Source organism: Electrophorus electricus, chromosome 2, assembly GCF_041902795.1.
Source record: "Electrophorus electricus isolate QZ-2024a chromosome 2, ASM4190279v1, whole genome shotgun sequence".
In the NCBI taxonomy this organism is placed as follows: Eukaryota; Metazoa; Chordata; class Actinopteri; order Gymnotiformes; family Gymnotidae; genus Electrophorus; species Electrophorus electricus.
Genome location: NC_137498.1, coordinates 2,077,630 through 2,095,297, shown reverse-complemented (window position 1 = coordinate 2,095,297; position 17,668 = coordinate 2,077,630). Strand labels below are relative to the sequence as shown.

The 17,668-nt window shown below is 38.0% G+C and overlaps 4 protein-coding genes across 4 annotated transcripts; all 4 read right to left on the bottom strand.

Moving 5' to 3' along the window:
- Positions 1 to 3,514: 3,514 nt before the first annotated feature.
- Positions 3,515 to 4,795, bottom strand: LOC113592302 (trace amine-associated receptor 13c-like). Its single transcript, XM_027033135.3, has one exon. The coding sequence runs from the start codon at positions 4,712 to 4,714 to the stop codon at positions 3,674 to 3,676; it is 1,041 nt and encodes a 346-aa protein (XP_026888936.2). The 5' UTR covers positions 4,715 to 4,795; the 3' UTR covers positions 3,515 to 3,673.
- A 2,717-nt stretch (positions 4,796 to 7,512) lies between these two features.
- LOC113592301 (trace amine-associated receptor 13c-like) lies at positions 7,513 to 8,535 on the bottom strand. Its single transcript, XM_027033134.3, has one exon. It carries the CDS (start codon positions 8,527 to 8,529, stop codon positions 7,513 to 7,515), a length of 1,017 nt encoding a protein of 338 aa, XP_026888935.1. The 5' UTR covers positions 8,530 to 8,535.
- Positions 8,536 to 12,701: 4,166 nt separating this feature from the next.
- LOC113592312 (trace amine-associated receptor 4-like) lies at positions 12,702 to 14,059 on the bottom strand. The gene has a single exon (XM_035529033.2). It carries the CDS (start codon positions 13,734 to 13,736, stop codon positions 12,702 to 12,704), a length of 1,035 nt encoding a protein of 344 aa, XP_035384926.1. The 5' UTR covers positions 13,737 to 14,059.
- A 1,729-nt stretch (positions 14,060 to 15,788) lies between these two features.
- On the bottom strand, positions 15,789 to 17,011 carry LOC113592317 (trace amine-associated receptor 3-like). The gene has a single exon (XM_027033153.3). It carries the CDS (start codon positions 16,890 to 16,892, stop codon positions 15,870 to 15,872), a length of 1,023 nt encoding a protein of 340 aa, XP_026888954.2. The 5' UTR covers positions 16,893 to 17,011; the 3' UTR covers positions 15,789 to 15,869.
- Positions 17,012 to 17,668: the final 657 nt, after the last annotated feature.

Here is a 17,668-nt window from a genome sequence, read left to right as displayed (position 1 = left end):
TCAAATAAGATATGCTGACTGATGGGTTTGGAAGACTCTCAATATTAACTAGACATGTGTACCAGGGGATCCAGCACACTAAATAGACCATTACAACAGTGCCCAATGTTTTGGTTGCTTTAAACTCTGATTTCCTTTTCTTTTGAGAAGCACTTATCTTTGCTGGAAACATATGAGAAATGGTTTTTGCATGCCTCAGGGCCACCGTGAAAACTCTGACATATAAACTTAATATTAATACACATGGAACAATGAAGGTGAATATCAGATCAACAAAACCCCATGTATCATTTATGGGTATAGCACAATTTCTGATGCAAATCAGCTTTTCTTCTCCCCGATTTGAACTCCCAACTTGCATCATAAGTACATTGTAACAGAGTGAAAATATCCATCCAGAAATGATACACACCAACATGGTTTTCACAGTAATTTTTCTTATGTAACAGAATGGGTTGTGTAATGCAAAACACCTATCTACTGCAATGAGGACAACATGATATAGGGACACAGTGCCAACAATCATACTGATGAAGTGATAAACAGGACAGAGACTTTTCATATGATGTAAACAAGTGTCAAGCAGCAAAACAATCTCTAAAGGCATTACTATAGCTCCAATTAAAAAGTCTGACAGAGCCAGAGAGAGGACAATTAAATTGGCTGGTGTGTGAAACTGTTTGAAAACTGAAAACACAACAATCACAACCATGTTTCCAGAGGCTGTCAGTACAGACAAAGTTGCCACAAACACAAACACAATCAAATCACTGTAACTAAGATTAGAAATCAATGTAATTAAGTTCACAGAACAGCTTGTGTTCTTGACTACACCACAATGATTATCAAGATGCGCAAAGATAGTTTCAGTCGAATCGCCCATTAACAGACAGTTTGTTTCTCCAGAAGCTTCCTTCTGCCTTTCCGTAGTCTATGTCAAGACAGTAGTGGCCTCAAGTTTGTCCTTCCTGTTATTTATACCCAAAGATCTAAAAACAGGAGTCTTCTGGGATTGTATACACTCTTGTTATTGTTACACAGAAGATCTGTTTCTTTTGCTGAGTCTACATGTGCAAGTTTTCCATGAAGCACAAACTAAATGTTTTTTTCTTTACTGTTTTTGCCTCACTGCTGTGCAAATTAAATGAGTGCTGACATAGCAAAAAAGACAAACTCTTATCCTTTTATAAGGAGTAAAATGAAAATGTCGCTATATGGTATAAAATTTCTCACTCTGTTAAAGAACTAAAAACATTTTTTTTATTCATAAAATGCTATATCATCCCTGCAGTCTAAGCATCCAAGCTACAGATTGACAGAGCTATGGTGTCTCATACATTTCTCAATGGCTTATATGTGAGCGAGTAAGTGAGTGAAGACATGCTGACCCTCCACATCACCAATGCTAGGAGCTTGTGTACATGGACAATTTTACAAAAATGCTCATGGTTTGCATGTTTCAAATGCACCTTTCTGCATACCACCAGAGAACTGGAGGGGTCACCTGGCACAGGTTATGTATGTATGCACTGTACAGCAGGCTAATGGGTTCATCCTGGTGATTAGGGCTGGTATCCATATTTAAGGCAGCAAAACTATTTGTATTCGGTATTTGTATTTGACGTAAAGGGCATTTATGTTGGAAAATGGGGTAAGGGTTTTAGGGCAAATGAGTTTTCAAAGATACACTGCTAACTATGTAGGTAACTTAACTAGTACACCATGGAGCTAACAATGGTGCTAACTGTGGATCTTGCTGTCTGCAAAAAGGAGAGTAGTCTAATAGACTATGTGAATATCTCAATTCTTGTCAAGAGTTGATGCAATTCGAAACAAACACACAAAAGATAGACCTATTTCTACAGGTTAAGTTACTGAGCTAACAGGCGAACACCGGCCTAATCATCTCCTGGTCAAATAAGTTCTGGTGCATCTGTGTATTCTGAGTTCATATAGTGCTCTATTAGTGCTAAGTTAATATAGAAACTTTGATAGAATAGCTATAAATCATGCTCTATTTCTGCAGTGTGATATCTGCAACCAAGTGACACATAGGCTGACTGAGGAGTAAGCACAGCATGCTAGCTAGTAACAACACTGCCAGAGCCAATCTAGGCTAATCTCCTCCTGGTCAAAATAACACCAGCTATATGACATGCTTTTACTTCCTGAAAACAAATGATTAATATAATATTTGTAGAATATAAATAGAACCTACTATTTGTACATATTCAGATTTGGCTCCACCCCTACTGGTGATGATGATGTTCAGCAGGGAGCTCGAAGGTCCTGACTTTCCCGACAGAGCAGGAATTCAGCTTTGCTTGGGTTTGGCTCATACCTCATACTATATCCCAGATAACATTGAGGTTATGGTGACAAGCTACTTTCAGGATCTGCACATGTGCTTTGCCCTGGAAAAGTTCACCACTGCCTGGGAGCAGATGGAAGTTTTGCAAGGGGATGTCACATCTCCCTCATTCTTGTTGTGGCAACATTAGTAACAGTTACAGCATTTTTCCAAAGTGGTTTAATCTAAAACAACTTCTGCTTTAAGGAGTTGACAAAGTTGTCCTTCAAAAAGTTAAAATACTGATGTAAAAAAAAAGTTAACTTTAATCTAGATATTTGTCAAGGTTTGTATTAATATTGCTGAATAAAATATAGACTAATCCTAGCTCTTTCCTCTTTTGATTTTTGGCCTGGATTGCATGATATTGCAAGAATATATACAAAACATGTATAGCTGCAGTGCTGCATACTGTGCACAGCTGGTGTCAAAGGTTACATTGATTAAAGTGGTAGCGTTCCTCGTGATAGGTAGTATTAATACAGTAAGAGGAAATTCTAATAGTAGCCTAATATATGTATAGCTACTTCTGTGATGGCAGAGGGGATAAGGCGCAAAACACAGAGGAACAGTGTTCCCACCATTCTCTCTGGTCAGGCACAGGTGGAGGTGTGGCAGGTGCAGGTGTGGGACACTGAGAAGCCCAGTAGCAACATAATCTACCTGAATATCTGAAAAACCCACAACGTTTAGTTTAGAATCACTCCGTATCCTTAGTTCACGGATAGATAGATAGATAGATAGATAGATAGATAGATAGATAGATAGATAGATAGATAGATAGATAGATAGATAGATAGATAGATAGATAGATAGATAGATAGATAGATAGATAGATAGATAGATAGATAGAACCTATCTAAAATCTTCTTGATTTTACACAAGGTTTTCAGAGAAAAAAGGACATTTTGAACAAAGGTTCTTCATCAGGTGTGCAAGCAAAGTGCTTCATACACACAGTATTTATCACTCACTCTAATATGTAAAATGGCACTGTAATGGAAAATATCACCCATCATAGAAACATTTTCATATCCCAAAAAAATTTGTAATTATTCTTTTATTTGAATGCAATCTAGGATTTCAATAGAAACCTTTTCCCTCCATGCCAGATTTTCTGAAATAAGAACAATAACTTTTATCATGAAGATTTTATCATGCCCAACATCTTTGATTATCATGAAACAGTGACATGCTAATGATAAGTGAATTTGTTTTTTAACTGAAATTCAGAGCACAGTATTTTCTGCAAATAATTATTATTTTAAGGCTTTAAGTCCATGAGTTCATAGTAAAATTAATGATATCCAACCTGCAACACATTCAAGTGCCATAAACATTTGTGTCAGAAGACAAAGGAGTAAATATTCTAAAGGTAATAATCAGATACAGTGATTTCCTGAACCATGGGTAGAAGAGGCCATATATGATGGGGTTTAAAGTTGAATTAATATAACCCAACCAGAGAAACACATCAAGAAGAACTGCTGGAGTTGAGAAGTGAATATAAGGATCAATCAGAGAGTTAATAAAAAAGGGCATCCAGCAAAGATTGAACGCACCCACGACAATGCCGAGGGTTTTTGCTGCTTTCTTCTCATGTTTTACAATCTTAGTTATGTTCATCTGATACCTGGACTGTTTTCTGTCCTCAATTTGCCTCGCATGCTTCTTTGAAACAAAAAATATTTGGGCATACAAACAAATCATTACAGAAAATGGGAAAAAGTAACATATGAATGAATCCAGAGCTGCCCACAGTGCATTGAAAAAAAGGTTACAGGTGCCCAGACAATATACTGATTTGATAAACTCATCTAAGCTTTCCACGTTTTCTTTTGAATACAGGAGACCATATGAATACACCGCAGCTGTAATCCAGCTTAGAACTACCATTAGCCATGCAATTGGTATCGTTATTCTTGTCGGGTACTGAAGTGGATGGCACACGGCTTGGTATCGATCTGTAGCGATACAGACCAGGTGGAAGATAGATGCAGTAGTGAGGAACATGTCAAAAGTAGAGTGCAGTAAACAGAAGGTTTCACCATAGTACCAGCATCCGTCTACAGATCTGATTATGCTGAATGGCATAACAGTCAGACCCAGCAGAAGGTCTACCAGTGCTAGAGACATAACCAGCATGTTTGTGGGTGTGTGAAGTTGCTTGAAATGAGCTATGGAGATGATGACCACAGAGTTCCCCAGAATTGTCACTGTCATCGCCAGTCCGAGTAAGAAATATAACACAGTTTGTGCTGCCGCATTGTAAAAACTTTTGACACAAGAGCCATTAGAATCAGGAAAACAGTAATCCTTTAAATCAGTTTCTTGTAGTAAAGATGAATTTGCAGTTTCCAGCATCCTGTAATCTCCCCTAAAATGAACATGCAAAAGTGCTCAAAGTGCACAGAAAATTACCTTTTTTCAAAAATCTTTGAGAGGGTGCTCTGCTGCCTTAGAGAGTGATAATTCTCTAATCTGAAGAAACTAAAGAAATGGTAGAATTTATATTTCAACAAGGAGACCACCTGGGAGACAGTAGCCCAATAACAACAAAGACCACCTGGGAGGGAGTAGTCCAATAACAACAAAGTTAACCAGAGATGAGACTTTATTATCAAATATCTTAGTGTTTGTCATAAATTATATTTTGACTACACAGTATAGATATACTGTGTAACAAATCTCCATGTGATTTCAAATATCTAGCATTTCTACTTGCCAATTTAAACACAAATAATCATCTCAGCAAATATTCTATCCTTTTAGTTACTAATCAGATTTTGTTTGACTCTACACCATAGGAGGCTGGTTGTCTAGGCATGCTATTGTTCATCACTACTACATATCAACCACTGTTCATGACTTCTACATTTACCTGACACATTTAGCCAAAGCAACTTACTATTTGAGCAATTGAGGGTTAATGGTCTTGTTCAAGGGCCCAACACTGGCAATTTGGCAGCAGTGGAGCTTGAACTGGCCACCTTCTAATTACAGGTCAAATACCTTAACCACTGAGCTACATACTTCTACCTGTAGTCAGCGGTGGTGGGATGATTCAATGCCACAGCTTTATTTTAGGAGTAAGTTCCTGCTTCACCACCACAGGCCAAGACTGCAACACAGCTGCTGCTGACTCGATCCACTCATCAGAAGGAAGTATACTAACTACCTTGATCTCAGACTTTGAGGTTAGGATTTGGCCAAAAAGCATTCAAGTGCATGTCAGAGGTCCACCTCAGAAGTGGCTTAGAGAGCAATTCACCTGGGTTGCACCTTGTTATCATGAAAACGAAAAACAGGACTGGAGACAAGATGCAAATGTGGACACAGGTCTTACTGCATTCATACAGAGACTGGACCAACCAAAGTAGTGACCCATATACTTCATAATCTTGCATTACCTCCCACAACTTATGCCAAGCTACATGGACATATGCCTTTTCCCCCAAACACATGTGCTGACATACTTACATGATCCCCACACTGTTCTTCCTGTATCCTAGGCTCAACTCTCAGGCAGATTCTCCAATCCAGTACCCAGAGTAGATGGTGCCCTTTATAGAGCCACCTTTACTTATATATATATATATATATATATATATAAATCAGGATTGGTTTATTTATTTTATACAGTGATATTTTTTAACAGATGATGTCACAAAGTAACTTTACAAACATCTGTGTCTAGACCCCTAATGGGTAAGCCAAACACCACAGTGGCAAAACAAAACTCCCTGAGACCGGACAAGGAAGAAACCTCGAAAGGAGCCAGTTTCACAAGAGGCACCCTTCTCTCTCTGGGCAAGAGCGGATTTTAATATTAAACTCATTCATGAACAATAATATTAATAACACTCAGGTCACAGACTGCAGAAGGGATGAAAAGAATACTCACTCTGTTGAGCCTAGACAAGGTGTTAGGTATGAGAATAAATGAAGTATTTTATTATTGCTGGAGTTCCCTTTACTTTTATAGCTTTTTTTGGACAGCCACTATTGATCTTTCTTCTATCTGCACTTAAGAATAATTAAATGAAGTTAATTAACATAACTCTTAATTGTATGAGACTGTCATTCCTGGCATTGTGGTTTTGTATGGATTAACACTTGAGATTTCATTTAACAGTCAGCATGGGCTAAATGAAACAGCGCTCATATTCTCCACCAAAAATCACAGAACATGGATTTGTTCCTAAATCTTGGCAATTAACCACTAGCTAACAGCACACTTTAGAGGTTAAACTGCCACATAAAACCAGTAATAAAAGAAATTTAAAAAACAAAAGCACTTAATTTGATAAAAATAATTTCCAAAGTTTGAGCAGCAAACCAGTGGAATAATAAGGACATAAATGGTTAAGTCAAGTTAAAATGAGCTACAATTCCTTAACAAATTAGCCTGTATCACTGCTAAAAAACAAAAACAAAAAAAAACTAGAATGCAGACTCATATCAGTAAAACATCCAAGCTAATGAAAAAATAAATGGAGACCTATGCCATGTATATGATATTTATTTAGCTACATCCCCCCATATCATTAACAGCTATTGGCAGTAAATCAGAATGCCTAGCTTATGTTGTTTTCCATTTACATCAGCATGATGAATCACTATGTCTATTATTCTATGTGATGTTAGCTTTGCTGTTTGAACATGACAAATCGCTATGTCTATTATTCTGTGGTTAGCTTCACTGTTTGAACATGATGAATCACTATGTGTATTATTCTGTGTTATGTTAGCTTCACTGTTCACTGGTGCTTAATCTTTACGAACACGCTGCTTATCATTTACTCCTAACATATAAAAATAAGATTTTCATGCCACAATTAAATGTTTTTTTCTTCAAAAGAGGAATTTGAAAAAAAGCACCATATGGCCAAATAGTATATTTCTTTCCAGAATAAAGCAAATAACAGATTTTATAGTGAAGAATGATAAATATAAAACACTGGCATTCACATTTATCAGAACAGAAAATTGTCTGTAAAATAGTGTTCTTTCAAGACTTTTACAGCTGCAAATATTTGGACTTCTCAGTTAATAAATTACAGACTGGTCTTGCAAACATTTGATCAATATTCCCCTCATTATAATGAATGTCTTCCAAACATTTGATTAATTCCTAACTTTGAAATGCTTTTGAAACACTTTCAAATGTCATAAACATTAGTATCAGAGGATTGAGGTTTAAATATTCTCAAAGTAACTATGAGATACAGTGATTTTCTGAACCATGAGTAAAAGAGGCCATATATGATGGGGTTTAAAGTTGAATTAATATAACCCAACCAGACAAACACATCAAAAAGAACTGCTGGAGTTGAGAAGTTAATATAAGGATCAATCAGAGAGTTAATAAAAAAGGGCATCCAGCAAAGATTGAATGCACCCACGACAATCCCGAGGGTTTTTGCTGCTTTGTTCTCATGTTTTACAAGTTTGGTTATGCTCACCTCATTTTTGCATTTCTGTTTTGTGCGCTCGATTTTTCTTGCATGCTTCTTTGAAACAAAAAAAATTTGGGCATACAAACAAATCATTACACAGCATGGAAAAAGGAAAGATATTAATGTGTCCACAGCTCCCCACAGGGCATTAAACAGAAGGTCACATCTTCCCAAACAATACAATGATTCAATTACATCATCTAATCTTTGGACATTTCCTTTTAAATACAGGAGACTATAAGAATATACTGCAGCTGTAATCCAACTCATAGCTACCATTATCCATGCAATGGGTATTGTTATTCTTGTCGGGTATTGAAGTGGATGGCACACGGCTTGGTATCGATCTGTAGCGATACAGACCAGGTGAAAGATAGACACAGAGGTGAGGAACATGTCACAGCTAGAGTGCAGTAAACAGAAGGTTTCACCGTAGTACCAGCATCCATCTACAGATCTGATTATGCTGAATGGCATAACAGTCAGACCCAGCAGAAGGTCTGCCAGTGCTAGAGACATAACCAGCATGTTTGTGGGTGTGTGAAGTTGCTTGAAATGAGCTATGGAGATGATGACCACAGAGTTCCCTAGAACGGTCACGGCCATTGCCAGTCCGAGTACGAAATACAGCAAAACTCGGGCTGCCACATTGTAACAGTTTTTCACACACGAGGCATTTGAATCAGGATAACAGTAGTCCTTCAAATCTCTTGATCCCATTAAAGATGAATTTGTTGTTTCCAGCATCCTCTAGTCTCCCTTCACATGAAGATGAAGTTGAATCAATGTGCAAAACAAAGCAAAAATTATGCTTTCCCAAAATCCTAATCTAAGGCTTTTGTGCAGTTTCAGATAGCAATGTGTGGAAGGATCCCCACTTTGAGAACTGCCAGAACTTATACTTGTGCTCTGCAAGGGAAGACACCACGTGGGAGATAATTGTCCAATAACAGACCTTTTGTTGATAGCTCAAAATGAAACAGCCTGTTTTAGCACTGAACAAAAAGTGAAAATAAAACTCAGGCCAAAAATTACATTTTCAGATTTTCTGCCATGCATTCATGTAATTTCTGGTAAATAATTTATTATATTAGACTTTTGTATTAATAAATATCTATATATTAAATATAACATCAATTAGAATGTCAGTTTCAGATGGTGAAATATGTATATATTATATAAAAAAAACACTATTACAGTATGAAATATGTACATAGTAGCCTATATACAGCATAAACAGTATTGCTGGATAAGCAAGTATCACATGTGGGTGGTGATTTTGTTATACATATCATTATGATGTTTGAATTAATTTATTATTTAATATTAAATCAGCTAACCAGTTACGTCCAGTTGCTATGCATCAGTAATACTACTAAAAGCACAGGTACCTGTGCAATTCTGGTACATGTTATTGCAGAATCTAACAGACAGAAGGAACATAAGTGTAGCGTACGTTTACTGGGCTAACTAAAGAATGGATATTATTATAGTCAGGTTAACAGAGGTAGTTAATGTAAGAAATATGAAAATGCTGTAAAAAAAAACAACAACTTTAAAATACATAATAAATATGAGACTTTGATAAACCCAAAGACAAATATATACAAATCTAAACAATGCCATTCATTAATTGTATCATTTGATTTTGAGAAGGAGGTGCAAGGGCAAGTCTGGAGCAATCAGGCCCAGACATCTGATTGAGAGACCCAGACATCCTCCAGGGGGTTGAATCCCACCCCAGAATCCCAGCTTCAACACATTTGGCTGGGGAGAGTCCTCTGCCAGATCCTGGTGTCCTTCTCTGTAGCCACAGCAATATGAGAGAAGACCCCATCACATATCCCATGAGCCATAGTCATTGGCTTATCCCAGTCATAGTAAAACATGGCTAATTAGGTGTTCCTAGGGTGTGGTACCATGCAACTAGGAGTAAACACTGAGATCCATCCTGTGTTGTCATGGTACCCCCTGGGAAAGACTCAGGCCTGCTTCTACTGGCAATGTACCCAAGTCTGGTACTTTTCCAGCAGTCTGCCCTAGGCTAGCTTGTTTGTAGAATACTCCCTGTAGCACAGTTTGTCATCCTGCTCACTGTCATTTATTGAAAGGTAATTGTCAGGTTGGTGTCATTGTGTAGGCATGGCCAAAGACGGCTCCATTCAGGATACACAGAGCAACTGAACAATGATGCTGCTGACTACCTCAGTGACGGGATTATCCAATTAGAGACCTGGCTGCGTCACCTGTCCCAAGTGTGGAGGGTTCTGGAGCATATCATCACTTAGTCAAAGAAAGACCATTAGGAACTTGCTTGGGGCCAGTAACTGGACTACCAGTTCAAAAAGGTACCGGCACAAGACAGTGGATTCCAGGTTGTTTCTCAAGGCCAACCGCAGAAAGCTGCATTTGATTTTATTGGGTTGCCAGTTTGTACAGGACAATGGTAGTGGCCTTTTCCTCAACAGGGTCTCCCATCATAAATCTGACCAGAAAGGCTTGCCTGATAAGTTAAGGTTTTAGTAAATGAAAGGTCTATAAAAATTGAAATATGTTTATTCTGCTTTCGCTAATATATCTTAACATACCATTAATATTTTAAGTTAGAGCTGCAGCATTCAAAATGTCCACCATATATTCTCAGTGGCACAGAGTCAGTCTTACTGTCCCATGCACTGGCCATTTCCCCCAGTTCTCCTGCCTCTGCTACTGCCTTGAACTCTCAGCTTGTTTCCTGTTGGGAATGGTGCCATTCAAAGGGAAACTCTTGATTTGGACGGAAGTCTTTACCTAGGACAAATGTCCATACTTTTCAAATGTAAAATATAAACTTGGTGTGTGTGGGTATCACTTTGAACTGTTAAGGTATGTTTTGCAGCATGTTTGAAGCAATGGCATATAAATAAGCTGCCCTTTTACAATGAATCACCTATAATGAGAGTTTTTTGTTAATTATAGTATGTAAACTGATAATCATACAATAATGTTTTACCTAATAAATAATAACAATAACAATGGCTCTTTGTCATCCTTACCTGGCTAAGACCATTTAGACACTTTCCCCCAATGTACCTGGATTTTGACCTTATGCTGTCATGGTACGGCACCTCCCCCCTCAAGTCTACGTGCATGTGCATGTCTGTGTGTTCGTATTGCCACGCCCTCTTGTGCTGTGCACCTGATCCTTGTTGTGTGTAATTGTCATGAGTGTATAAGTCTCACTTCGTATTGTCAAAGTTGTCGGTGTTTGATCCAAGTAGTGTTAGTACGTGTATGTTTAATGTGTAAATAAAACGGGATCGAACGGTGCAGAGTCCTGTGGAAAACAGCTGGACCAAGAGGACCGCTACTCGGAAATGGACTCTGCTGGGTCCTACGATCCCTACCTGGATGATCATATGGGAGACACAGATTATGGAGAGACAGAGGAGTGCAGCGACGTCTGTCTGTAGTTGGAAAGAGGAAACTCCTATGGAGGTAGAAGAGGACCCTCATAGGGATCTTCCCTCCCACGGCGACACCAAAAGCTCACACAGCGAGGAGCCCCCAGCACCCAAGGCACCGCCCAGGGCACGCCGCCCAGGTGCGAGCTGGCGAACAGGGCCGGTTAGCTTGGAGGCACTGTTGTCAAATATGGACACTCCCCCGCCTGAGGCGAGGAGGTCTAGAGCGTATGTGCCCGTGCCGAAGCCTCGTACAGGCAAAAAGGCAGCGGCACCAGAACAACAACCAGGACAGTCGCCGCTACCTAGGTTGGTGAGGGACACTTCCCACCAGGATGGTCAGTCTTTCACCCAGCCGACGACTGGGGGACTGGCTGGAGTTCCTTCTCCCTTCCCCAGACTATTGAATGTGTGTGGTGTCGTTCATTGCCTGTCCCTGTCACCGTGTCTGTCCCGATTACACTAAATGTACCGGTCACTTTGTTCCCCTTTGTGTCTGTGCCCGTTAGTGTGTGCATCTTGGTCCCTGTCCTTCCCCCCACTGCCCTGCTTGCGCTGGCCTGTGGTGGGCTGTCTGGTCCGTCAAGGTCAACTTTTGGCGTTGGTCTCGGGGATGCAGCCTGGTAGGCTGGCGCACCGGGAGTCGCACCCTTGAGGGGGGGCTCTGTCACGGTACGGCCCCTCTCTCCCTCAAGTCTACGTGCATGTGCATGTCTGTGTGTTCATATTGCCACGCCCTCTTGTGCTGTGCACCTGATCCTTGTTGTGTGTAATTGTCATGAGTGTATAAGTCTCGTTTCGTATCGTCAAAGTTGTCGGTGTTTGATCCAAGTAGTGTTAATACGTGTATGTTTAATGCTCAAATAAAATGTATGTTTATGTTCAACGTGCCTCGTCCCCGCATCCTGCTTAACCCTTGTCCATCACATATGCTCCCCTGGTGTATCATTCATGGAAGGACAGTAGAAGAACTTTTGAAGAGATCAGCATTTTTTTTTTTTGCTCACTATATTATTTCAACTGTGCTTATTTATTAACACTCACTGTAAATTTCTACTTTACTTTTACTCAATTATTGCTTTAAAACATGCCAGAATATTTATGCTGTTTACTAATTGAAGTGCTAAATGTGACAGTTTCCTCTGAAACGGGGGTACCTAAGTCTGCTCCTGGTGATCTACCTCCATGTAGAGTTCAGTTCCAACCCTAATGTAACACACATGATCCAGTCAAGATTAGAGTCAGGTGTGCTAGATTAGGGTTGCAATTAAACTCTGCAAGGCAGTAGATGTCCAGGGCCAGACTTTAACACCACCACTCAAGAAGCAGCTATTCCCTGTAGAAATTTCTATTGACCATTGCAGATATAATAAATAAATGATTTGATAAATGACCATTTGAAAAAATATAAGATTACAAAAATGTGAAAATGTAAAAATGTTTACAGAATCACTGAAGCACTAAGTTGCTTGACTTTTTCAGGTGGAAAACATATCTTAGAATAATAATCTTAAATGCTTTCTGGAAGTGGGGATAGAAAAATCCATATATTAGTGGATTAAACAAAGAATTAAAGTACCCAAACCAGACCAGAGCATCAAAAACATCCAGAGGGGTTGAGAAGCCAAGAAATGGATCAATTACCGTGGTGAGGAAGAAAGGTAGCCAGCACAGCACAAAAACCCCCATAACGATGCCCAGAGTGGTAGCAGCCTTCCTCTCTTTCTGCTCCGACACTTGACCTTTCATCTCACGACACATGATGACAGCCATTCTATCAGATAATATTCTGGCATGCTTTCTTGCAACATGGAAGATTTTCAGGTACAAACAGCTCATTACAGTTCCTGGAATATAAAAGTTAATAAGTGGGGCAATAACACCCCATTCCTTATTAAAAATCAAAGCACAGTTTCCAGCACAGGGATTTATCATGGTTGAGTCAAGACCCATAATATTTACTTTAGAAAAAACAATTCCAAAGCTAAACATACATGAAAACATCCAAATAATACAAATATATACAGCTATACTACTCTTAGTCACCTTTACCCTGTAACTCAAAGGGTCACAAATTGCCATGTACCTATCAATAGATACCAAACACAGGTGTAGTATAGAAGCAACACTCAGGGTCATATCCAAACTAGAATGTATTTGACAAAAAAGTTCTCCCATGAACCAGCATCTTTGCACCCATCGCACCATACTGAAGGGCATGACCAAACAGCCCAGCATACAGTCCACCAGGGCCAGGGAGAGGATGATGAGGTTAGTTGGAGACTGCAGCTGTTTGAAATGAGAAATAGTGATGATGACCAGAAGATTCCCAAACACGGTCATGAAGATAGCAGCCAGCATGAAGAGATACATGGCCCCCTTGAGTACAAATAAGCGCTCTGTTCCGATGCAGGAATCAGGCTGGTTTGGGAAGCAGAGAAGCACATTCTCCACATCTGATATGTTCATGAACAGGATGTCCATCCAAGCCAGTCAAAGTGTCCTTTTCCAAAATTAAAATGCTATCTTGCTATGGTATGATGTTTTGAAAACGAAATGTGAAAGACAAATGTCAATGATGAGAGTAAAATGTTTTAGACAGCTTGCGGATCAGCCACTAATGGCTACTGGTTAAACACACAAATCCTGTGCGCTGCTCCATGCTGGTTTATATACATTCAGCTGATTACACAGCAGCAATCCTTCTCCAATAGAAATGCTTATAACATGAATTCATTATAACTGGAGGTTGATCAATCCAGTCATCACAGTCATCTAAATCCATACATCAAATAGTCAGTGTTCTCCTAATGTTGTATGTTTTAACATTTGCCTTATTCTATTCAAACATTTTTAAACACTAAAGCAAATTTTGTAAAAAAAAGAATTTACAATAATCAGTTATAGTACAAGGTAAGTAAATGCTAGCTGTGTGTAGTGGGTGGAAATGTTTGGTGACAATCACTCTCTAACTAGAGCATTTCAATAATCTGCAATATATGGTCCCATGATGGTTAAAACGAGGCAGCAATCACTTGAGATTCAGTGGGCAGTGAAGCAGCTCACTATGTATTGAGACACACTCATTATTTCATGTTTATTTAAACCTGAATGTTTATCAAAGTGCATGCTTTGGAAAATCAAAGTTCTCATGAAGAAGCATGGAAATCCATCATCTACTCATTTGTTTACATTTCTATTGAACTGAGCATTAATTATTGCCATAAAATAAATCTTTACCTGCTGTCCTATAGTATGGAGATAGTGTTAATGATTATCAATCATTATATGTCATCTGACCTTATTGTAAATATCTCAGTTCTCTAAATATGTTTTTCATATGGATTATTCATTTTATTAAAAGAAAAAATATCCAGATTGATGAAGGAAAAATTATTCACAAATAAAGCTTTTGATTTGACTAAATGACTTGTGTCAAATGCTACAGCACTCCCTTCAGAAAATAAAGCTGTACTGAAATATACAAATATCTTTGCAGACAATCCAGATATCTGTGCTAAAAATATGACCTTGTGATTAAACTTCACAAACTTTAAAATGAAGATTATGATCCATGTATTCATTGATTGGCTGGATTACTGGGCCTTGACAAAGGAGAAACTGATTCACAAATAAAGCTTTTGATTTGATAATCACTTGTGTCAAATGCTACAGCACTCCCTTTAGAAAATAAAGCTGTACTGAAATATCCAAATATCTTTGCAGACAATCCAGATATTTTTGCTAAAAATATGATCACTGGTATTATTCAGATTCCAGTATTAATAAAGAGACCTGATGATTAAACTTCAGACACTTTAAAATGAAGATTATGATGATTATGATTGGCTGGATTACTGGGCCATTGGTTAAACACTGTTCCTACAGATCTTAATTTAACATCCTGTGTTAATTTATTTTATGTTTTTTAATCTTTTATCCAAGTACTTTATATGCTTTAGTTTAATGTATAATTTGATTTTATGCACTTTATATCTTTTATTACTCATTTTAATTCAACTCAAATTATTCATTTCATTTATTTAAATTAACTTTAGTTTTCTATTTAGATCAACTATATTTAACTTTATTTTCATGAATTGCTTTGTCAGGTTTTTTCTTTTTCTTTCTCGCAAAAACCTTCCTGAAGGGCTAGATCTCAGCTTTATACATTTTCTGTCTATGTGAAGCACTTTGATTTGCCACTTTGAATGAAAAGTGCAAAACAAATCAACTTGCCTTGCCAGCTTTACTGTAGTGCTTCTGCAAGTCCTACTGTGTGCTTGTTCAAATCACTGATGTTAAACTGCATGAATAAACAGAAGACTTCAGTGATACATCAAAAATGATACAACATCAGAACAGATGGAAGGTTCCTGTATGAAGCATTTGTACATCATACATATAATAAAAATATAGACCTAAAAGTAAAATGATAAAATAAACCTGTTAATCCTTGGTTATATTTTTGCATTTTCTAAGCAGACCTAGTTAATAAAATACACTCATTAATAGGTATATATACTGGGAAAAGTTTTTGTCTTTGTTTTGTTTTTTTATAAGTGAAGATGAGAAAATTTGGCCTGTTACTAACCCACCTTTATTTATTAGACCACTTTAAAGATTTATATTATTTGTGTTATTGAGGTGAAAATATCTTGATAAAATGATCTTAAATGCACTCTGAAAGCGTGGGTAGAAAAATCCATAGATTAGAGGATTACACATAGAGTTAAAATAAGCTAACCATATCAGAGAATCAAAAACGTCAGCAGGGGTCATGAAGTTAAAGAAGGGGTCAATCAAATTGGCCATGAAAAATGGGAGCCAGCAGAGAAGAAAAAAACCCATGACAATACCCAAAGTCTTGGCTGCCTTCCTCTCTCTCTGCTCTGAATAATGTCCTTTCGCCTCCCTCGACCTTATCACGGCTGTGCCCTCACAAATCACTTTAGCTTGTTTTCGTGCAACGAAGAAGATTTTCAAGTAAAGAGAGCTCATGATAGTGCCTGGAAGGAAAAAGTTTAGAAGTGAACCGACAACAGTCCATTGTTTGTTGAAAGTCAAAGCACAGAATCCGAGACAGGTATTCGACATGGCAAGTGTCTCCAAACCCTGCACATTAACTTTGGAAACCACAATGCCAAAGCTAAACATTAATGAAAATAGCCATATGACAGTCAGACAAAATACCACAATTGTGTTTGTCATCTTCATTTGATATTTCAAAGGCTCACAAATAGCAATATATCTATCAATAGATACCAAACACAGGTGCAAAATTGATGCAGTACCTAAGGTCATATCCATACCAGAGTGAATTTTACAAAACATGTCACCCATGAACCAACATCCTTCCACCCATCGCACCATACTGAAGGGCATGACCAGACATCCCAGCATACAGTCCACCAGGGCCAGGGAGAGGATGATGAGGTTAGTTGGAGACTGCAGCTGTTTGAAATGAGAAATAGTGATGATGACCAGAAGATTCCCAAACACGGTCATGAAGATTGTAGGCAGCATTAAGATGTACATGAGCACCTGAACCGCAGACAAACGCTGTACTTTGGGACATGAGTCAGGCTGGTGTGGAAAGCAAAGCAGTACATTCTCCACATCAGTACCAGTCATATTCATAATGAGAGTGTTAATCCAAGTTCATTCAGTTGTGTCCTTCTTCACAAAACAAAACTTGACACAGATAAGAGAAACACAGTATCAACAGTAATATTACTGACAATCTACACGTACATCAGTTAAATAATTCTCCATGCTAGCTGTTAAATAAATTGTGAATAGCTGTACTTTGACTTAAATACATTTTGAACTGCAAAGCATGCACCCATTTACCAATAGGAATAGCCTATTCAAATCATCCCCCTGTGGACCTGCATATACTTGAATAAGATAAACACTGGAAGATATACAGAGAAAACATTTCTGTGGGATTTAAGAAGAAATTCACAAACCCAATTATTCATTTTCTCAAAGTGATGATGATGTACAAATGCAGGAACCTTCCATCTGTTCTGATGTTGTATCATTTTTGATGTATCACTGAAGTCTCCTGTTTATTCATTCAGTTTAACATCAGTGATTTGAACAAGCATACAGTAGGACTTGCAGAAGCAGTACAGTAAAGCTGGCAAGGCAAGTTGATTTGTTTTGCACTTTTCATTCAAAGTGGCAAATCAAAGTGCTTCACATAGACAGAAAATTTATAAAGCTGAGATCTAACCCTTCAGGAAGGTTTTTGCCAGAAAGAAAAAGAAAAAACCTGACAAAACAATTCATGAAAATAAAGTTAAATATAGTTGATCTAAATAGAAAACTAAAGTTAATTTAAATAAATGAAATGAATAATTTGAGTTGAATTAAAATGAGTAATAAAAGATATAAAGTGCATAAAATCA

Excerpts from the sequence above, each read along its gene's own strand:
- LOC113592301 (XM_027033134.3), bottom strand. The coding sequence starts at position 8,529 with ATGGGATCAAGAGATTTGAAGGACTACTGTTATCCTGATTCAAATGCC.
- LOC113592312 (XM_035529033.2), bottom strand. The coding sequence starts at position 13,736 with ATGGACATCCTGTTCATGAACATATCAGATGTGGAGAATGTGCTTCTC.
- LOC113592317 (XM_027033153.3), bottom strand. The coding sequence starts at position 16,892 with ATGAATATGACTGGTACTGATGTGGAGAATGTACTGCTTTGCTTTCCA.
- LOC113592302 (XM_027033135.3), bottom strand. The coding sequence starts at position 4,714 with ATGCTGGAAACTGCAAATTCATCTTTACTACAAGAAACTGATTTAAAG.